The sequence below is a fragment of the Prionailurus bengalensis genome, chromosome A2 (assembly GCF_016509475.1).
Source record: "Prionailurus bengalensis isolate Pbe53 chromosome A2, Fcat_Pben_1.1_paternal_pri, whole genome shotgun sequence".
In the NCBI taxonomy this organism is placed as follows: Eukaryota; Metazoa; Chordata; class Mammalia; order Carnivora; family Felidae; genus Prionailurus; species Prionailurus bengalensis.
In genome coordinates this window covers 64,266,319-64,289,352 of record NC_057348.1, presented here as the reverse complement: position 1 = coordinate 64,289,352, position 23,034 = coordinate 64,266,319, and the positions used below count along the sequence as shown (strand labels likewise).

At 52.6% G+C, this 23,034-nt stretch overlaps 1 protein-coding gene across 13 annotated transcripts in view; it reads right to left on the bottom strand.

The window, feature by feature from the left end:
- IKZF1 (IKAROS family zinc finger 1) overlaps window positions 1-23,034 on the bottom strand; it is a 100,234-nt gene that overhangs the window by 26,049 nt on the left and 51,151 nt on the right. For 6 of the 13 annotated variants that reach the window (XM_043588448.1, XM_043588449.1, XM_043588444.1 and 3 more), the window contains exons 4-5: window positions 10,445-10,504; window positions 2,075-2,335 (exon numbers count right to left, since the gene is read on the bottom strand). The exons of 4 other annotated variants lie outside the window; for them this stretch is intronic. In XM_043588448.1, the coding sequence (XP_043444383.1) occupies window positions 2,075-2,335; window positions 10,445-10,504 (321 nt within the window). Of the gene's footprint in view, window positions 1-2,074; window positions 2,336-10,444; window positions 10,505-21,276; window positions 21,424-23,034 lie in introns of those variants that run through there. 3 more of the 13 variants (XM_043588450.1, XM_043588445.1, XM_043588455.1) reach the window with 2 other exon arrangements.

Here is a 23,034-nt window from a genome sequence, read left to right as displayed (position 1 = left end):
GTACCTGGGTGCTCAGCGCTATCTGTGGGAGCGGAAAAGGCCGCTGCTCCTCTGCATATCCAGACTTGGCAGGTTTATTCATTAAATGCAATTATTCTTTTTATCGCGGCCGGCAGTCATTATATTTCGGCAATTTAGTATGCCAGAATTTGATTCATTTATCAAATATTTATTTAAGAGAATTTTCACTGTACGGTCAGGCTTTACATGAATTAGCAGGAAAGTAATTCATTTGTGAGGCCCTCTTCCTCCATCAGGAATGTATTAACATGGGTCCCGGCGTATTCTGTTAAGTGTCTATCACAGAGTAACCTACCTTCACTTTAATTTCCACCTCATTACAAAAGGGGAGAGCCTGACTACTCTCACGCAAGCCTGACTTAGGGCTTGACGGGAGGGGTCCATTTCGCCGGATAATTTGAAAATTAAGGGACGCGTTAGGAAAAGCAAAGTTTGCTTAATTTCACAGGTCAATTTTTTTTTTTTTTTTTTTTATCGAAGAGGAACGTTCACCGAAAATAAACCTCTTTTCTGGCTTTCCAGGGGTCTTACAAATAGAAGGCGTCACTTTGGAGGCTGCCCTGATACAGACGTAAAACTTACGACTGGGCGGAAGTCGGCACTTCCTCCCAAGCCAGCTACTTCGCTCTGCGGTTCTTCTGAATTCCCGCTTAATTTCTGATCATCGTCTATGGGTTTGGACCCGTTTGAGACTCCCACAAGGCTGGAATTTGCAAGCCGTCTTCCTCCTTCCCTAAGCTGTCTGATAAAACCTACGTGACTCCCAAGCAAGCATTTCAAGTGTTTCCTTCTCCTCCTCTTGTGGAGTGTGGTGACCGATGGCTGGCTTTATGGCGACCCACCAACGCCAACCCCTGGACAGCAAGGACCCTGGGTTCCTATGTTTTCTGTTTAAACTCTTGGGGACCACTCAAGGTGGCAAATTTACGGTGTTTGGCATGCCTTTCAGCCAAAGAGGAACATTTCTCTTCAGTTCAAAGGACACCTCGTGCACGTAGTGGAAGAGAACATGTGACCCATCAAGGCCATCTGGTGCCATTAGAGGTGACTCCATAGTTGTGGTAGGAAGGCTTGGGGCTGGCCGTCTGCCATGACCGAGTATAGGGAGGGGGCAGAACTACGTCCCCTCTCCCCAGTGTGAGAACATCTCGTGACCTTGGGCACAGCCATCAGACACTACAACGTCCTCACTTTTGGACACCGAATTCCACCTTCTCTGATGCCTCCAAAGCCTCCAGCAGACAGAAGCTTCGACAGGAAGTTCTTTACCAATTGGAGATTGAAACTCAGGGCAATGGACCATTGTTGTTCTCGGGCTCACCTGCTGGCGGATAAGGCTGCCCGAGAACCAATCTGAACTCTGTGAAAGACTGTCTCCTGCAGTTTCTCCGTAACTTCCTCGCGTTTCTAAAAACCAAGCTCTGTGAGTTTGAATTTAAGAAATGCACATTTTGGGGCACCCCGGGAGGCTCAGCTGGTTAAGCAGCTCACTCCTGGATTTCAGCTCAGGTCAGGATCTCACAGTTCATGAGTTCAAGCCTCACGTCAGGCTCTGTCAGCACAGACCCTGCTTGGGATTCTCTCTCTCTCTCCGCCCCTCCCCTGTTCTCATGCTCTCTCAAAATAAAGAAACCTTAATAAGTAAATAAATAACAGTAGTTCTAGGAGGCATCTTTGTTAAAAAAAAAATGCAATTTTTACTCGTGGTTTCTCGGGGGAACCTCCGAGGAGTAGATTTCAGCGGGTCGATCTCTTTGGGTTTTGTTCCATCTTGTATGAAGGGTGAGCTCATCTGACAGGAGCCCCCTAACAGCACAGCGCCCGCTACTTGGCTTAGCGGTGGGACCTTGGGCCCCAGACAGAACTTTCCAGGCCGGGAACGCTCCCCCTGCGTATAGGTCAGAATTGGTGCACGTTTCGAGGTGGCTGCAGAAAAACAACACTACGCTCGGGAGACGGGTTCCAAACACTCAGCCGCGAAAGGGCAGATGCCTCCTGCCACACCCCGCGGACCTTTCCGGGCCACCGAAGGAGGGACTACGCCAGGCCTTACCAGTGTGGCTTCTTTTGTGGACCATGAGCACATTGGGGCCGATGCAAATTATCCCACAGACATCACACTTTAGTTTGCCGTTAGGAAGTCGAATGCCTCCAGCTCCTGACAGAGCTCTGCTGCCTTGGCCACTGTGGGGGCCATTCATTTTCTCTCCCGCGGCATCAAGCACTCGTAAATCCTCCGCACATTCTTCCCCATTCACTTCACAGGCCCGCCCATTCTCTTCATCACTCTGAGCCTCTACTTTAACATTACCGGCTGAAAGAAACAATACAGGGGCCACTCAGTGTCATCGCAAAAACAAAACAAGACAAAAACAACACAGCAACAAAAAAGACACCACTTGCAAGTGGAGAAGGTTCTCGAAGGTTCTCGGCAGCCTGGACCCCGGGGACAGCCCAGGGCTGGGGTCACGTCCAGCTCGCCTGGGGCTCTGGGGGAACCCACTGGGCCCACGGGTGGGTGGGGAGGGGGAGAACCTGTCACAGTCACGTGATACGCCTCCCGGGTTGGGCAGGCCAGGGATGGGGGTAGGGCGAAGTGGTCACGTGATGCGTCTCCCGTGGGGTGGGTAGGGGCGGGGAAGAGCTGGCCACGTGATATGCCGCCCGCTGGGGGCAGGCACAGAACCAGTCAGGCGACATACCTCCGGGGGAGGGGGGGGGCTGGGTCAGACTGGCCACGTGAGATGCCTCCAGTGCTGGGGGGAGGGGCGCTGGTCACGTGACATGCCTCCTGTGCTGGGTGGGCGGGCAAGAACTGGTCATGTGATGTGCCTCCGGGCTGAGCAAAGTCCCTCCTAAATGGTTATCAAGGCTGAGAACCTCGTTCTACTTAAGGACGCCATCTTTCCGTGTTTCTCGTGTTCATAAACTCTGGGACAAGGCTCAGTAAACCCACGCTATTTCTGGCCACGGATGCCCGAAGGAGTTCTCAACTGGTTTTCTTTCTTTGGCACGTGATCGTTCTAACTCCTTAGGGTTCTTGATAATAAAACCTGTGCCCTAGAGTAGCGCCACCATGTGGCACGTGTCTCCAGGTGGCTGAAGGGTCAAGTCGTTTGTAAAAGTGGCAGATCTCATTGGCCTTTCAAAGGGAGTGCCCTGCGTGAGGGTGAAGGTCTCATATTAACCAACGCCCTGACCGTTGTTTACTCTGTAGTAGTGATCCCTCTAAGTCACATTTAGGGTGGTGATTTCTGTCATTCACACGTTTTTCTTGGTAAAGAAAATCAGAGGAATCTCGTTTGTCATCTTGGGAAACACAGCGTGATGATGAAGGCTGTTGATGGTAAGTCCATCACCGTAATCAGTGGGAGAAACCGCGGTGACCCTGAAAGCTAGCGTCTCCATCATGGTCTCTATAGGTTAATAAGAGCAGGTAGGTCAATTCGGCCAAGTACAAGAAACAATGGCACAGATAGATGGTAGTCAGTGCTATGAAATCTTTGATCGATGTTTAGAATCACTGGGTCTCCAGGCGTGGTCCTTGGACCATCAGCATCAGCGAGAACTTGTCAGAAGAGCAAATTCTCTGGTCCACCCCAGACACGCTGAGCTAGAAACTCTGGGGTTGGACCAGCACTCTGTTCTCATGAGCCCTCCTGGAGTTTCCAACGTACAGTCAGGTCTGAGACCGTGGTTTCAAATAATCAACCTAATTCATAACACACCAGGTTCATTTTATTCAGTGACCACTGCGAATAAATCGAGAGCCCGGACTCTGAGGTCAACATTCCTGGCTGGGAACGTCAGCTCCACCCCACTCATTGGGAGTGCTGGGACCTTGGGCGAGTCGCACACCTTCTCTGTGCCTTGCTTTCCTCATCCGTCAAAGCCAGAACGATAAGCACTGGCCCGCTGGGGGCGCTGGGAGGACTCTCGTCAGTGGTAAGCCCAGGAGAAGTCGGCTTAGGATGGGGACTGGGTGTGACAAGTGGGAAGCACGTTCTCCACAGAGCTGTCTGTGGACGGCTCACCCCAGTAGTATCTGTGACACTTCCTTTGTGCCGGGCACACAGCGCATCACTCGCTCTGAGTAGTTAGCCCTCACAGTGACCCAGTAAGGGGAGGTAATGCTACTCTCCTATTTCACAGTTGAAGAAACCCAGGCACAGAGAGGCTGAACAGCTTGGGAAGGTCACACAGCTAGCAAGTGGGAGACCTGGGAGGTACTACAGGTGGCCTGCCTCCAGCACCCACATCCCTAAACTGCCAGACCACCAAGATTTTCCCATTAGCTCTCTGGGGACACAAATGAATACATGGAACAAATTAGATGGAACGTGGGCCCGAGCCCTCATTGTGGATTTTGAGATCCCAGGAGCGAGGGAGTATCTCCTCTGATCAGATCCCAGCATTATGTCCAGTCAGAGGGTGCCTCACATGTGTTTCTCTACAAGACTCCGAAGATCAGAGCCTCAGAAGCACCCGAGAGGCCCCCTGCTGACCTCTCCCAGCTGCCAGAGAAAGGGACCAAGTCCCACTGACTCACCTGCACAAGGCAGGCAAGGAAGGGGGGTGCCACCAGGCCTTTTGGCTTCTGAACTCTCTAGAATCCGTATTCCTAGGCACATGCTTTGAATCCTTTGAGGTGGAAGCTAATTCCTGGGGTCTCATTATCACTGAACTCTGTGCTAGAATGCTCTGGAAACATGACAGTCAAGTTTCAAAGACTTCTGAACTCCTTAACCTGGGATGATGATGATTATTTTTTAAGTTTATTTATTCTTGAGAGAGAGAGAGAGACAGCATGAGCGAGGGAGGGGCAGAGAGAGAGAGAGAGAGAGAGAGAGAGAGAGAGACGATCCCAAGCAGGCTCCACTTGCAGTGCAGAGCCTGATGCAGGGTTCATGAGTTCATGACCTGAGCTGAAACCAAGAGTTGGATGCTTAACTGACTGAGCCACCCAGGCGCCCCTAACCTGGGATTGTTTTTAATCACCCAACTGGTGTTTTTTTTTTTTTTTTTTTTTTTTTCTTTTTTTTAATGAGATTGGGGCATTCCAGAGCTTGGTGGAGCAAATTATTGTCGCTGGGCAAGTTTTCTCGCCAGTGGCGCTGAGACACAAGGGTGACGGTCTGGGCACCCGTGGCTGGAAGGAGGAAACCACAGGATGGAGAAGCATGGGGATAACCCCCTTAGCACTCGGCTCTGTCTCACACAGTCGGAGGCAACCTCTTAGACAGCAATGACCCTCGCTTTCCCAAAAGTACAGTTGCCAGGAACCACGACTTATTTTACGTTGTTAAGACAGACAGGTATTTCTGTGACCGTCGGGTGTGCTCTGTGGCTTGTGCTGTTGATGACGGGGTGGGCCCTTCCTGGTGAGGAACAAGAGAACGGGAAAGCCTCAGGGTGACCTTCAGGGTGACATCGGCCGCAGCACGCCACTTGCAGCCAAGGCAAAGCCGGACCAGGAAGGAAGAAGATGAGGATGGCACGGCGGGGGAGGGGCGGGGAGCACAGCGTGGATGTCACCTTAAATGCCACAGAGGCCCTCAAGCCAGCCTGGATACCAGGCACTAATCTGACTTTCTCATTACTGTGATGCCATGTGACGTTTTCTCTAAGAAATGTCACAGAACCAAAAGAGCCAGGAGGTTCCGATGGCACGAGCGCCTGTTATAAACCATCCTGAGATTCTGCGGACCCCAAGTACGGTTTTCGGTAGATCTAGGCAGCACCGGTCGAGGCCGAGCTCAAAGCCTAGATAGAATTCAGGATCCTGTGATGCTGCAGGCTGCTGGAGAAAAGATCGCGGACAATACCCTCGATCCCTGGTGGCAAGCTCAAGCAGCCATGAGGGACAGGAACTTGACAGGGTTCCGTGTAAGCAGACAGGGTACGCGTTTCCGAGTAGGAGTCGAGCGGAAGATGCAGAGTGTTTTAGGGCTGGAAGCTTGCCAGAAGTTTGCGGCCACATTCTAGGCTGCATTAGGACAGGAAAAATCCGTAGGGACAGAGAGAAAGGATGCCTGATGGGGGAGGGGCCGGAGGCGCAGGTGAGAACACAGACCGCAGGTGGATATCACCATCGGTCAAGGGCAGGTCAGAGTCACGCACAGGTGAACGTTCCCTAAATATGGGCGAAAAGCTTTCCTGTCTTTCTGGACAGATGCAGACTGCGTGCTGGCCGCACAGAAGAGACGGACGGACCTCTGTTCACCTGTGGAGGGTGTCCACGAAACAGGGCCTCCTTTCTGGCTGGGAGGAGGACACAGGCAACACCCCTATTACGTTCAAGGGGTCAGGGCATAAACCTGTCGTAATAAGTCGTGAACACACCGATCTCAAAATTGTGATCTATTAGACATAAATGCACAGTCCAGTTAAAATAGACCTTTAAAAAAACACAAACGCAGGATGGGGCTGTTGGCTTCACTTATCTAAGAGTGAAAGAGGGGTTTTGGTGTTTTGGCTCAATTAGTGATGTGGCCGGAAAAAGGAAAAAACAGAAGATGCCGCCTTGGGGTCCTGCACGAGGTGAAATCCGGAGTCCCCTGCCCTGGCTAGGCCGTAAGCCTCCGCTAAAAAGGGCAGGCATGGTCTGCAGTGGTCAGAAGGAAGGAAGTCAGTGGGGACTGAGCACACTTGGGGCGTCCATGGGGCTGGACAAGCTCGGCTCAGGGAAACAACACGCGGGGCTGGGAGGCTGAGGCTGAACAGAGAGAGCAGGGGGGCCTGGGTGGCCCTGGCACCACACGGCCCAGAGGTGGTGCCCAGGGAGCAGGTTCCTTCTGCAGGTGGGCTGGGGGAGGGGGCACCTGCGTGGACAACCTCCGGGTGCATGCGCACAGGAAGACCTGGGAGGTCTGTGTGATTGTTGCGTTTGTGAGCCCGCCATTTTGAATTCCACAACCCTGCAGAAGTCAATGGCACCAGTAATTGTTTCCCCTGATGAAGCATTCATGACAGATGAATGGCCTTTATTTAAGCTGTTACAACTCCTGGCCTGGAGCCCACCCAAAGGGTATGCACGAGTCCTACTCCACTCCCTTGAGAAAAGTCAACTGGAGCGGGAGAGGAGAGTCTTCATTTTCTTCATGATCTCCCTTGAAGGACACAGGTCGACCGGCCCAGTGAGTTCCCTGAAATAGCGGGTCTCCCCTAGTTTGTATTTCTTGTACTTTGCTCCACTGCACGGATGTTGTCTCTAAGTTAACCAGGGCTCCTGCTGACCGGCTGTCCCTACCCTGAATTCCTAACCCACGCCATCTGTTCCATTTTCTTGGAGCTGGAACTGCTCATATGCGCCCTTATGTCTACGAAACGCTACGGTCTCCCTCAACGTAGGGATTATACTTACACGTATTTTGCAACTCCTTCCCCTACCACTCAGAAAAATGTCGAACTCAGTAAGGTACTGAACTGACCCGACTAAATATAGAACAAGAAGTAGACGTTCATGCGTTTCTTTGCCCCAGAACGCGCTGGCTCAGGCCTAACCCTGAAGCTCTTTCGTGGACTACGGACCGCGCATGGACAGGCGCTCCATTTTATTATTTAGTAAATGTGACTTATATATTAAGAGCTGATGTCTTCAAATCTCGAGTCAAGAGTTACCGTCTCAGATGCTGTTTTAAATTAGGAGCACTTAAAATATTATAGTTATATATTCTAGGGGTCTCGTACGTTATTCGTAACACAGCAGTCCCAAGAGAGACCCAGACCCCTAAAGTAAGGCGGACTTCAGCGTGGGGACAAGTTTAGCACCGAAGAATTCGGAGAAGCCAGGCAACTCAGGGTCAACGGAGCCCAGAGGCTCCATCCACTGCCAAGCACTGAACGTACTCATGAATGATTAAAGCATTTTAATGCATAGATATAACGTGCACTGGTGGCACCCCCCCTCCCCCGCCCCCCGACAAATGGGTTCTGTTTCCTCTTCGTTGCCTTTTCCCTTTTAGAAAGTGTCTTGCCATTTACCAGTAATGTAAAGGTTTGGTACTCAGAGTGTGCCTTTCCATTGTAAAGACACCCTGAAATTGTTCCTATGGTGTGTGAGTATAGGCCACATAAGCCTGGAGCCCTCAATATTTTAAATGGGGAAAAAAAATGGGAGGGAGAAATAGACCCACAACCAGTGACTAGCCAGCCAAAATCAAACGGAATAAAAATATTCACGACAGATCTGGAATGAGTGTGATGATGCTAAAATTTGAGGGGCGTCTGGGTGGCTCAGTCGGTTAAGTGTCTGACTCTTGGTTTCTGCTCCGGTCATGATCTCGGGGTTCATGGGTTTGAGCCCCGTATCGGGCTCTGTGCAGACAGCGTGGAGCCTGCTTGGGATTCTCTGCCTCCCTCTCTCTCTCTTTCTTTCACACACACACACACACGCAAAAAATAAATAAATGAGTAGATAAAATTTGAGATGAAGAGGAAATATATAGATGTTTCTGTGCTGCCTCGTAAAAAGTGATTTACAAAAACTTTTAAGCGTTTTTAAGCTAATAAAACCACTTATTATAACTTCCATCATTTAAAACATAAGGTTTTTTTTTTCTTGCCAAGATGCACGATTAGATCCTTTTAGGCCTTTAAATGAAGTCAGGGAGAGAGAAAAGAGAAAGAGTCTGAAAAAAGCATGAGTTACAAGCAGACTTACATCCTCCTCGGGTGACTAGGAACACAACAAGCTGGGAAAGAGAAGGTAGAGGGGGCGTCAAACAGGTTGTATTTTTAATTTTCAAGATGGAAAAAAAAAGGAGGGGACGTGGGGTGAGGAGGGCAATCTCCACCCTGCCCACCAGGTGGCGGTGTTGGCCAAGAGCAGCTGGGCTGCTGTTTGGGTGGGGCCATCCTCGAGGACAACAGCCATCTGTGTGGAGGAGGAGGATATTTACAATTTGGGTACGTGGGAGGGGGTGTGGAAGAAAGAGACCCGAATACCTTGTGAATCCATTTGCGTAAACAGAGAGGCATATATATCAAAACATATGTCATCTACCTTCTAAAATCTCCAAGTAGCATGGGTCTTTAAACAAGCCAGGTTTTACTTACTGAAGTCTTCACCAAAGGACCTGCTTCAACACTACAGCGTGCTTGCCCCTAAACCTTCCTCAGATTTCATGAAAACATTCTGAAAAACCAGAATGTATTTCCTTACTCTTAAGGGCATCTGACGGCTCAACATTGCAGCCATGTGACTGTTCCAATCCTAAAACTGACAAGACTTCTCTGTGCTAGCACCTTCCTGTTTGATGTAATTGTATGAACACACACACCCTCGTGCATATGCATGCATATAAAGCCACATCCATACGTATAGAGCTCGCAGAAGTCCATCTCTCAAGCTGTCGTTTTAAAGTTGAATCACAGGGAGATCATCAGTAGAAGAAAGATCTCTATAACTTTTCTACACTGGAAAAGCAGTCAATTTCCACTCCGGGTTGTGAGAACAGGGTATGGTTATGTGGCCAGTGCTAAATCCTTCAGGTATCAAAGAGTTTTGATTACCAGGATGTCAGAAACTTACCTTTAACGTTACTGACACCTTTCAGGTTGAGCCCGGATCACTAATTGTTGCAGTACTAACAAGCACGACCTGTTTTCTGACATTGCTTTAAAACAGGAGAGAATTTACTAACGCACGTTCTCAAGGCTTCAGTCCTAAGGGGGGCAACCCGTCTGTGCTCCTTTCAATATTCGGCTCCCTGTGCCTTTTTAAAAGCACACCGCATTCCTTAAAATACTCCTTCGGCGATGCTGCCCTAATCCGTCTATTGTTCACTGACTCCTAACAGCTAAAAATGAAATTAACATCTGCTTTTGGTTTACCAGCTCAGATCAGGAAGGTTCTGCAGGCACAGACTCCTAACTGTGTCCGCTCAGGCAGCGAGGCACCGCAGACTAACGGCCTCAAAGCCCTGCCAGCGTGCTCTTCTCGGTTCTGAAATGAATACTTCAGAGCCACGGAAGGAGAGCGTGCATCTTTCTCCGGTCCGACAAATTCGTAAAAGTTATCATGAAAACACGCTGGGCTGTTTCATGGGGACAGGAAGTCAGGCCATTTTATCATCACACTCAATAAAAAGGAGATACTCATCACATGAATGGCAACGCTGTTTACCAGCATGACTGGAGTAACAATTCAATCAGTACTATTGTTCCTTCTACCCTTACTGTTAGGGCCACAACAAGAGGAACGTCCCATAGTGTATCTTCCAATGGTCTTAAACGCTCCATATGCACGTCCTTGTATCGGTGATGTCCCAGGTGGTTAATGAACAGGACGGTCAAGATGTAGCTCATTGGGTCAAGCATGAAGGAAGGTGGTGTGGACACATGCATTCACAACATTTACGCCATGGAAATGGAGGATGAGGTGAACACGCGTTTGTTTTCTAGAAGCGAAGCATATACTTACGAGAGAAAGATTTGGGAATGAGTGCATGAAAATCCCTAAAGCCATCGGCCCCATATGTAACTGCAATAAAGAAGGAGAAAGAAAGCTGGCTTTTGACAGTGTTCACAAGATACAGTCAGAGTTTAAAAGAAAGGGTCATTTTATTTCTTTTCAAAGAAAGCATGCTTGCTCGAAACCCACAGTTGGCTACGCGTCTGCCACTCTCAGCCTTCGTACAGGCCACTCCATGGTAACACGGTGCTGCTTGGAGGCAGGACCACAGCGCATGGCATGTTATCACCTAACCTCTGCTGCGCCAAATATCTTAGGGGCAGTAACGAAAGCGGTGTGCTTCTTAGCGGGCTGAGTGCATGGCAGATTTTCTTCATTTGGCTTTCAACATTTTCTTAGAAAGTGTTCGTAGAAAATCAGCAATGTTCACACCGCACCCTGAGTGGGGAAAAATTAGTGTTTTCCCCCACCTCAGAACGAGCTATCAATTTCTGTGGGTATTCCTTATCAGCCGCTCTCATAAATGTTATCAGCGCCTCAGATCTTCAAGTCCTTGCTCTGTGTTTGTAGGTCAGAGCTTCCCGACATGTGTCTATGTCTGAAGGCTTAGCAGCTGCCACCCACGCGCACCCATGGAGGCACGCGTGGAGACACGTGTGTGCGCGCACACACGCACACGGAGTTTTCTCTCCAAGGGGGGCATCCCGACGTCTGTCAGCGTGCCGAGCGCAGCCTAGCTGCTAAATTAAACTTGTTGGAGCAGCCACTGAATTAGCAGAGGCAAGACGATGGTGTCCCCACAGGAAATGGACCTCCCGGACGTTGCTGGAACCCGTTTCAGCTTCCACACTCCTCTGACTACAGACCCTCTCCGTGCTTCCCGTGAAATATTGACTAAAATACTGGGATAATGGGCAAGCATCGTTGGAGAGAGACTCTCAAAGGTGCTCCTTGAAGTGACCACCTTAATCATTTCCTAGCAAACCCTCAGCCTCATTTACACTGTCCCTTGACGGTCTAAACCTCACAGAGACCGTCACTGTCACATGGCCCACGTGGAACAGGCAGGTCAGCGGTGGTTTGCCCGGGCGCACGTGTGCTCGGTGTCCACAGCCAGCCAGCAAAATGAGGCCGATTTTTCAGCGGGCTCTGCACTGAGCTTTGACTCCCTGGGTCACCTTTTCCAATCTCTGGCTCTCTGTGCGCAGGGGTACAACCATCTCAGGTAATGGGGGTATTTAAAGGGCAACGTATTGCCTTTTGAAAATGGGGGCATCACCATACGTGATAGAAGACAGATGAAAAGGCATCGCGGCCACATGCCCCGAGATATTGCTCAGATTGCTGCTTTGGGGCCTCAGCGTGACGCGACTGGGAGGTCAGTTTCCCCGGGTGTCCTCTTAGGACACAGCTTGTCTGCATCATGATGCGACCACAATTCAGACGAGCTTTATCATGTCTGTCCTTCATATTTGATTCCCTAAAATGGACACCAAGTTTAAAAAACAGAACACGGCTGTAGCTACAGAGTTACTCTACTCCCCCGCTAGGAAAGCTGAGCCGATAGGAGTTCGCGCTCACTCACGCACCACACGCGTTTGTGCGCAACCGACTTCTCGGTTCAGAAGGACGTGGCCTCCTTATGGACGGTAATTACGCACGACAGGAGAATGTGACACTCACCTTGTCCTGTCCTGTCCAGCCTGGTCCTGTCCTATCTGGTCCTATCCTGTCCTGTCCAGTTTTGTCCACTCTTGTCCTGTCCAGTCTGGTCCTATCCTATCTGGTCCTATCCTGTCCTGTTCTGTCCAGTCTGGTCCTGTCTTGTTCTGTCTGGTCCTGTCCTGACTGGTGCTGCCTGGTCCCGTCTTGTCCAGTCCAGTTCTGTCCTATGTCTGTCCTGTCAGGTCCTACCCTATTCTATTTCAGTCTATTTTCATGGAAGGCATTCACTGGGGGTTTTGTAAATGCCAGGTACTTGCAAAGAACTTTCCATAAACTGCCTTTTATCTTCACCACCGTCCTACGTGGCAGGAACTATCACTAGTTTATCAGAGAGGAGACTGGGGGTCTGCAGAAGTTCTGGAACCTGTCCTCCTGGAGGTTAGCATGTAAATGCGCACATCTGAGACTATATCTAATGAATGCATTACAGCCAGTATTCCAAACACACATTCTCCCTGTGCAGGAAGGGCCTTTGAGAAGCTGTGTTTTCTCTTCCATGGTGCTTGAGAGGCATCAGGAAGGGTGTTACCACAGCTGCACACGCACGTACACACTTAGGTGTGCACGCACACACACACATACTCACCTGCCCATGGGAGTCACAGTGCATTGATCAATAGTCCCCCACAAGATGAAATGAGTTAACAACGAGTGATTTGGAAAGCGCGCCCCACCCCCCGGCACTGCCCTCCGTGTGGCTTCCCCACCCCAGCTCATCTGGGCCCCGTCACAGTGTCTCATGAGTCCCTCTCCTTCCCTGAGCAGGCTGGTCCAGGGGTCATGCAATCAGATGGTGCTCATGTCTCCGGTGGGCACTCAGATGGGCCACAAAACCCTCCTTCTCACTCATGCGGGCAGATGTCTTACAGGTGCAGCCCTGTCCTGCCCGTTATCTCAGTGCTGCTCGTAAGCCTAACACTCGTGGCAAAGCAGACCTTCTCGATGGTGCTAGAAGCCCGTGGGAGCCGGGAAGTGATTATCTCCCGATGGGCTTTCAGGCCCGTCTTCGGTTCCTTAGTAAATTCCACCCCAAACTTTAGGCCGTTGTTTTACAAAAGGGTACAGATTTAAAAAAAAAAAAGAAAAAAAGACTCAATGTATCTTAAATTTTCTGAATGTCACAAAACGCATTTTTCTTGTCAAGAACAAACTGAGTTCATTTGGTTAGGAGTTTTCAATTCGCCACATTGTCACTAATATTTTCAAAGAAAACGCTGTGGGTGCCTCAGATTCTGAATTCTATTCGGATTGCCAAATTGACGAACGTCCTGGAAAACCAGATTAAATGCCCACAAACCACACTTTTCAGTTTGCGTTGGGTCGTGCCCGTAAACTTCTCATGATGTTGTCAGTTCAGGGAGACATTAAGACAGACCTGAGATCTTCAAAACAGGAGGAGGAAGTCGGCTCTACTTTCTAGCCAAAGGACACTGACAATTTTCTGGGGAGAGTAAACACGTTTAGATTTGTATTTAGAATTCAGAAATACGCCGGAGTCTGACTTTTATACGTATTCTTCCAATCACATTAGCCTGTTGGGCACGGTCAGATCATTAGTGTGCTATTCACTGGTGTCAGTGTGGTTTGCAGTGACCTTTGCAAGGCTTACACATCTAGCGTTTCCTGTCCCTGCGCCAGCCAGAGGGTGTCCGATCGGGACGGTAAAGAGAGGCAAAGGGCAGGACCGGGTGACCATCACTGGAGCGCAAACAGCATGGCCGTGCTCCCGCTAGAGAACTAGTTAACCTGAACAGGTACCAAATCTTGATTCTCTTGAAATTTGTCCATACCTACGCATTCCCAGGATGGAATTTGTTTCTTAGCCCTCCAGGTTCTACCAGGGGAGGAGAGAGTGCCAACTGATGTCTCCTGACTGCTCCAATCTTACGGAAGAGGGGGCTGAACTGCAGACAAGCTTAAAGTCTGACCCACGGATGGAGAGCCGGGGGCGGGCGCTGGTGTGAGGTCAAACCACCTTCTTTCCAGGCTTTGAGGGCGCTGGGGCTCAGGTGATGGGTGTCTCACTCAGCCCTGTCTCCTGCATGGCCCCAGCCATATGCCACGCACCAACGGGCACACAAAATGTTTGTAAAAGAAGGCAGCAGACATGCACCAGGCCCTCCCGGCTGTGGGAACTCACCTGGGCTCTGTCACCGCCCGGCTACCCAAATCCAAACTCAAGGGCTTTCTCCAGACCCAGCTAGCCTCCTTCTATCCCGCCTGTGCCCACGGCGCTCGGTTCTGGATTCCCCAAGTTCTAACGCATGTGGGGGTCTCACCTCCACCCTGACCTTCCCGCCCACTTCTCCTGAGCTTCTGCAGGCTTTTCTCTTCCTGCTTTCCAGTCACGTCCCTTCCCAGCACCGCCACCCAGCCAAGGCTGCCTCAGCCTTTGCCACATCCTGCCAGCACTTCCTGTCACCGCCTGGCACGGAGGTGGGTATACATCCTGTGGTCCTTGCCTTTGGGCCCCTCTTCTGGTCGATCTTGCCCGCTGCCCTGAGACGGTCATGCTAAAGCCTGCCTTCCGCTCACGTCCACTCCCCAAACTTCCACTGGTCTGCACCGGTACTGTGAGGCCGAGATCCCAAGTCCTGGGTCTAGATCCCTCCAGGACCGGTCAGCAGTGACAGTGACTCTCCCAGCCGATCATCCCATTCAGATCATCAAAGGCACACACACCTGATGGAAACACGCAAGGAAAATCAAACCCGCCTCATTTGCAGATACCTTCACTCAGCTGTGCGTATAATTACCTCCTAACTAAAGAGGGAGATGCAGAATCCGAAGCAGGCTCCGGGCTCCGAGCTGTCAGCACAGAGCCCGACGCGGGGCTCGAACCCATGAACTGCGAGCCCGTGACCCGAGCCGCCCAGGCGCCCCGAGCCCAACTTCTGTGCTCAGATTAAGAGGCGACAAGTATTTTCTTCCCTTCCTCCTGCGCCTCGCCTACAGTGTTCAAGGTACTCATCACGGGACTGCTGAGTCAATAGACTTTACTACTACTTTCTGAAGACAGCCATCCGATCACGTAAATGTTTTCAGAAGTTCACGCACCTCCAGGGAGAAGCTGCCAAGTATGTGGCAGAAAGCACTGTGTTTCCTGGGTCGGTTGTGCGTGAGGCTCCCGGGGCACCCGGTGTATCGGGGAGCAAGCTAGGAACGGGGGAGATCGCTCTTGCCGGGGTTTGTTCCAGGCTGGACCCTCCTGCAGTTCACATAACCGAGCACGGGTGGACCGGCTTTCACTCTGGATGGGTCGCTGGGCTCCTGCTGTGTGCTGAGTCCTATCAACTCATGGGGGTGTGTGGCTCCTGGACAGTGGGGTGCAGGGGGCTTCAGGTCAGAGCGTGACTGGCACTCGGCTCTGCCTCCCATCAGCTGTGCGGACCGAGCGCTCAACGCGACCAACTCCGAGCCTCGGTTTCCTCACCCGCCAAGTGGGAATAATCGTATCTATTCTGTCTGGTTCACGTGAAGATTCAGGCGTTTTGTGGGCCGTAGCTTTTTTTCTCGGTGGAAAGACACTGGCAGATAGAGAGAGACACGTATCTCGTCAACAAAGATTCGGGGCTTCTGGGATCAGCCGTGGCCCACTGACAGGTGCCAACGCGGAAAACCAACGCTTTGCGGGACCTGCCGTGACCAGGACAGATGTCCTCAGGGAAACTGCTCTTGGCACCTTGGAATTTTGAGTCTACGCAGGCATTCGTCCCAAATATTCCTGCTGGGTGCTCCCGTCTGTCTGGGAAGCACCCTGACCGTGTTTCAGGCGAACTGCCAGGTGGTGGGACAATTCTGGTTGCTTCTATTGGGACCTGACTGCGATGGGCTGAAGTCCACTTTGCTTTACTTCAAATTGCGGCTGTCAGAGCTGCCTTCCGGAGCAGACGGCACACAGAGCTGACCACCCGAGGAAAAGCCAGCTTCCGACCCTCTCTCCCTGCACACGGCACAGCCGGGGACCTCTCCTACTGTGGTTGATGTTTTCTGAATACACTTGTAATGCCGCACAGTGAGCTAAGTAGGAGAGAAGAAAAGCTGACTCACAGACCTGTAGTTTAGAAAGGGGAAAACAGGGGCGCCTGGGTGGCGCAGTCGGTTAAGCGTCTGACTTCAGCCAGGTCACGATCTTGCGGTCCGTGAGTTTGAGCCCTGCGTCGGGCTCTGGGCTGATGGCTCAGAGCCTGGAGCCTGTTTCTGATTCCGTGTCTCCCTCTCTCTCTGCCCCTCCCCCGTTCATGCTCTGTCTCTCTCTGTCCCAAAAATAAATAAACGTTGAAAAAAAAAAATTAGAAAGGGGAAAACAGGAAGCAAAGACTTTCTTTCCGAAGGGTCCAAGGGAGAATATGGCAGGTTCAGGCACCACGATTCTGTTGATGGTATGCTCCGTCAGAGTCGCCGCTTTGGTGACCCCGCAGCCTCCCGTCACCCACCCTCTCGGACACAGTTCATCACAACCTGGGGATGAAACACTCACCAGACTCAAGGACAATTGAGGGATAGTTACATCCTCCTTGCTTTTTCATTTTTTTTTTAATGAAAAAGTAACTGTTTTTGGTAAAAAATAAGATTTGCTTCTTTTTTAAATGTTTATGTATTTTGAGAGAGAGAGAGAGAGCAAGCACACAAGGGAGGTGCAGAGAGGGGGAGAGAGAGAGAGAGAGAGAGAGAGAGAGAGAATCTCAAGCAGGCTCCACGCTGTCAGCGCAAAGCCCGACACAGGGCTCGAACTCACGCCCCTGAGATCATGACCTGAGCTGAAATCAAGAGTCGGACGCTCAACTGACTGAGCCCCCCGGGTGCCCCAAGATTTGCCTGTCCTGAAGACAGCGGGTATACACAAGGGTTAAGATGAAATTTTCTGAAATTCACCTCCAAGCCCTATAACAGATCTAGAGAAATCATGAAGGGGAGAAAGTGGGGAGGTGGTGATAAGAACACAGTGCGAGAGTGTGACCCAGGCTTACAAAGGGAGAAGGAAAGGGTCACCTTGGGGCCCGGAAGAAGGGCTGAGGGAGGCAGGAGGAGGTGCACCAATACTGACACGCCAGGAGGGTCCCACCACGAGCCAGGGGATGAGCGAGTGTGGGGCCCCGGGCAGAAGTGATGACGCGAATGTCCTTTCCCCTCCCGAATCTCACAGGGAGGGATGTTTGTATCACACAGGCCAAAACAGGAAGGGAGGGACATTCTACAAAGCAGCCGTGCCAACGGGCGGTGGTGGCCACCCAGGTGTCTCCCTGGCCAGTGGATGCGTCCAGGTCCGGGCAAGGACAGGGACACTGGGTGTCCATCAGCCGTCCAGGCATGTGCTCCAGCGGACCTGGCTGCACACGTGTTCACATGTGGTTTTCCCACTGACACAGTCTTACTGAACCCTCGCTGCCAGGCAGGAGGAGAGCACGGCACCGAAATGAGGTTCTGCAGAGTAAAGCAAACAAGCGCCACTGATTGTCCCCAAGGGTGGTCGCTGCGGGGGGTCTTGAACGCAGCAGGGAGACGGCAGGGGACGCTGCTGCCTGCTGAGAAAGGGGGAAGGGCTGAGGAGGACAGAATCAGCACTGTCGCCTTCCTCCAGGAGCGGACACGGCCCCCCGCCAGGCTCGGCAAACACTCTTGGCCATTCCCTCCCTTCCCCGCGGCTGGCACCGTGTCAAGCCCCAAAGATTCCAGGAGCCCGGGCTCTGCTTCAAGGAGGCCACAGATAAAGTAATCTTCCCCGGGACACCCAGAGGGTGGGTCCCCTGCTGGCCCTCCCTTCCAGAAGCTCTGAGGGGTCCCTGCCAGAATTCCAAGCAACAGGTGACTCAGCAAAGGCACAGGAGGGTCGGGAAGAGCGGCTCGGGGGCTGGTGAGCCCCGGGGTGCGGGAGCAGGCTGGCTGTCGTCAGATGGGGGCCGGTCCCTACAGGCAGTGCTCGTGGGTTCCTCCTCGGGGGCGCCCGGCGGGCCAGCGTGCTGCAGGCGCAGCGAGGGATCTCATTCCTGCCTTTCCCCCTTCTTCCTGTCCTCTGCCCCCAAACACACTTCTCAGGCAGTGAGCCTGGGGCCGGGGGGTTGTGGGCAGGAAGTGCGAGACACCTTCGCCACCTGCAGAGGAAGACGGGGGTCGAGGGTGGCCAGGGCTGAGGTGTGCAGGTGGGGCGGACGCATCTGGCCTGCGTGCCGGGGTGCACGTGTGTGTGTGTGCACGCGCCAATGGCACAAGGGTCACTCTTCTTGCACACACACTTACAAAGGCAGCTCGGAGACCCGAAGCTAGAGTGCCGTCACCCACAGTGACTTTTACGGTCAGAGACAGCAACACAGGACTGGGGGGCAGCAGTCCCCGCAGCCCTCGTTACTCAGGGGCATGTCTGGTGTGCCGGCCCAGCGAGCAGGCTGCGGACAGAGGATCGGGAGTCACACCCGAGCCCCTGCCGTGTTTGGGACCCACGAAGCTCCTGCTCCTTCCGTTTCTGGGCCAGCAAGCAAAGCACTCCCCTGGGGACCCGGGGGGGACGTGGCGGTCTGGACCTCTCATCTGGATGGGAAACTCGCACAGAGGCGGTGGGAAGGCACAAGGCAAGTGATGTGGCTACTTTAAGCCTTTCGTAAGTAGCGTTAACTTACTGCGAAGGTCGAGATCCTTTGCAGGCTAGGATTATTTTTTTATTATTTAAAAAATTTTTTTAATGTTTATTTTTGAGAGAGAGAGAGAGAGAGAGAGAGAGAGAGAGGCAAAGCACGATCAAGGGAGAGGCAGAGAGAGGGAGACACAGAATCAGAAGCAGGCTCCAGGCTGCGAGCTGTTAGCACAGAGCCTGACGCGGGGCTTGAACTCACGAACCACAAGGCCATGACATGAGCGGAAGTCGGCCGCTTAACTGACTGAGCCACTCAGGTGCCCTGAGGAGCGCCCTACTGTCTTTTTTTTTTTTAATTTGTTTTTAACGCTTATTTATTATTGAAAGACAGAGGGTCAGAGCGTGAGCAGGGGAGGGGCAGAGGGAGAGGGAGACACAGAATCCGAAGCAGGATCCAGGCTCCGAGCTGTCAGCACAGAGCCCAACGTGGGGCTTGAACTCACGAACTGTGAGATTGTGGCCTGAGCTCAAGTCCGATGCTTCATTGACAGAGCCCCCCAGGCGCCCCTCCTAACAGATTCTTGAAAGCTCCCCCTTCCCTGCCCCCTTCTCCTTGATCTCTCTCTCCCTATTTCCTAACTTTTAGCACTAGGCTCCGTGACCGCTAAGCATATGGTGCTTTATCAGTGCTCACAAGGACGTCTGGGGATATTATCATCAGTGCTGGTCCCAGGGCTCGGGCTCTGACCACCCAGAGGGGAGGCGGAGGTAGGTTTGGGAAGGACCTGCCTGCACCCTCCTTCCCCCACCCCTGCCCCCAGAGGCGCCGGGGGCTTGAGAGACCATCACTGCCTCACCAAGTCTCAGTCCCCTCCCATCTGCCACCGGACTCAAAGGTCCCGTCCCGTCCCCACACACCGGGAGGGCAGAAGGGCAGTGAGCCACAGAGCAGAGATGCCAGAGGCCCCACGGTGTCCCTCTGGGATTCGCTCATTACTCAGTTCATTACTCATTACTCCTGCTTCCCAGCACCTCGGCCCAAACTGCACAGGTCTTGGGAAGAACCTTCGAAGATCAGGCTGTCTTCCTGGTAGATGTCAGCTGCTTCTCAGGATTCGAGTGTCTCAGAAAGTCCTGGGCTTCACTTAAGCGAGTTTCTTTGAACCGAGAGGGGTTCCTCCCTTCCCCTCCGCTCTGTCGTTTTATGATTCAACACTGTTTACCCAGAAGCACATGGAAAGGACCAGCGCAGACCATGCTGGCTCCCACGCCACATCCAAGCGACTACGCAAGCAAGGTCCACGTCGAAGCTGCTCGGCCCCCGCGGCTGACCCCGCGCCCTCGTGAGCGGCTACCGCGTGCCCGCCACCATGTGGCACGCTCTGCATACGACAGCGCTTCCGATCTTGAAGCAGCCCCGTGTGGCAACTGCGACCTTAGTTTACAAAGGAGGGAAATCGGGCCCCAGAGGCCACCTGCTGGGACGGGGCAGAGCAGGGACTCGAACCCACACACTTCACCCCAGAGCTCGTCTTTGTCACTCCAAGGCTGCCCTGTGTGCCCACCTGCTTTGAGAGTCAAACACATCACAGCGACCGAGATCAGAATGCCTGGGTGGGGCGAACCCTCCTGGATAGCAGTTCAGGAGCTTATGACAGGAGGCCGCTGGATGGAGCCACCCTGCACGGCCCTGGAGGATGGAGCCACCCTGCACGGCCTCAAAGGACAGAGCCACCTTGCATGGCCCTGGAGGACGGAGCCACCCTGCACGGCCCTGGAGGATGGACACATCCCGCATGGCCCTGGAGGACAGAGCCACCCTGCACGGCCTCAAAGGACAGAGCCACCCTGCATGTCCTCAAAGGACAGAGCCACCCTGCACAGCCTCGAAAGGCAGAGCCACCCTGCACGGCCCTGGAGGACGGAGCCACCCTGCATGGCCCTGGAGGACAGAGCCACCCTGCACAGCCTCGAAGGGCAGAGCCACCCTGCACGGCCCTGGAAGACGGAGCCACCCTGCACGCCCTCAGAGGACCGGTGTATGTTCCAGGCACTGCACGCGTTGGGTGCAAAGCCCCGAGTGGGTCACAAGAGCCATCTCCGGGGGAAGACACAGTCTCTGGCTGCAGGAATGTGAGGGTGAGCAGAGAAAGGCCCACGCGAAACCCCAGCTCTACCCCCAGGGAGTAGAGCGTGAGAGGAAGTCCTCGTCCTCAGGGAGATGGTTGTGTCCACCGTGGGGACAGCGTGGTGGGAGAGGGGACACAGGTCTGGCTTCCAGGAAGGGCAGCAATGCAGGGATGGCGGTGTGTGTGTGACGGGTGGTCCTCCCCACTGACCAGACCGTGGGGCTGCAGAGGGGGACGATGGGGCAGCCGAGATGAAGTCGGGGGTCCCTTGGGGGAACGGGGTCAAGGTCAGGATGGAGGTGGCCAGGAGCAGGGTGATTCCGGGCAGAGGACACTGTCCCCACACCCCACAGACAGAGGGACACTGGGGGCCGTGGGGTGGCCTGGAGGGAAGAGGCTCCCGAAGCAGAAACACGCACCTGCAGGCTCGCGGCCTCAGGCCCCAGCTGGAATCCGGCCGCGGATGGGAAACTCCAGGCTTCCGAGGAAAACCATCCCAGCGATCGCCGGCCCTCGGGTTTCCAGAAGCCCCAACTTCTGCATTCTGTCCGGCCCTCTGTCCACACCAGCTCCCCTCCTCCCCCCTCTGCCCCCGTCCAGATGCCTCCAGGAGGCAGGGCCCGAGAGCGCGATTGTGACACGGAGGCATGTGTCATATTGTAACTGGGTTTCCACATCCTCCTGGCTGAATTGTAAGCGCCTAGAAGAGGAACAAGGGCGAATAATGAAATATAGGGATGCAGGAAAAGAGGAAGCCACCGCGAGACACCAGGCCAACCGAAATGCGGACACTTACGGAGAAGTGACAGAAAGGGAAGCAGGAGTCAGGAATTGCATTCGGTGGCTGGGCCAGGCGCACACACACGTATGCACAGATGCACACTCACAGGCACAGACTCTCACACTCACACGCCAGGCGCACAGAGGCAGACTCTCACACGGACACACACTCAGAGACACATCCACACACACGTTATACACATACGCACACTTACACACACACTCACATAGACACAGACGTGGACACTGAGATACACACAGACTCACACACATATACACAGACACACACATGCACACTCATAAATACACACAGACTCACACACACTTATACACACTCACACACATATACACAGACACACACATGCACACTCATAAATACACACAGATTCACACACACACATATATACACAGATACACACACACTTATACACAGACACAGACTCACACACACATATACACACACATACACACACACATACAGACATGCACACTCACAGATACACATCGACTCACACACACACACGTACACAGACACACTCACAGACACACACGCTCCCAGATACATGCTCTCACACACATACGCACACACTTACAGACTCTCAAACACACACATGCATATGCACACACTCATACAGAGACTCACACACAGATGCACACACACAGACATACATGCTTACACAAAGACACAAACACAGACACAGACTTTCACACACAGACGCACTCACATACATTCACACAAACGCATATTCTCACACACACACACATGCGCACATGCATATACACACTCTACACACACACTCACAGACACACAAACATATACACACCCACCCACATATGCACAGATAATGCTCTCACCTGGACACATATACACTCACTATGTATACACGCATACATATACACCCCCCCACACACAGTCTTACATGCACACATTCTCACATACACAGACTCACACACGCTCACACATACACACTCATACACAGGCACACATATTCTCACACAGACACACACACAGACCTCTACACATACACACACACACTCACACATACATACCCACGTACTTCTATACAGCTTCACTCAGGTACACACACATATGGATATGCACCCTCACAGAGACACATACATACACTCACACTTATATACACACTTTCACACAGACACACATACTCTCGCATACACAGTCACACACACACTGTCTCCTATATGCAGTCACGCTCACGCATATGTGCACACACACATACCGTCTCGCGTACACAGAGTCACATGCTCGCACGCACACTCACACACGCTCATGAGCCTTTCCTCATCAAAGCAGACTTCTGCAAGGCAAGGCTGTCCTTGCCCGGGACCAGTCCGGGCCGCGGCCCAGCTGTGTGAGGAGGTCCCGTCCCTGCATCCCC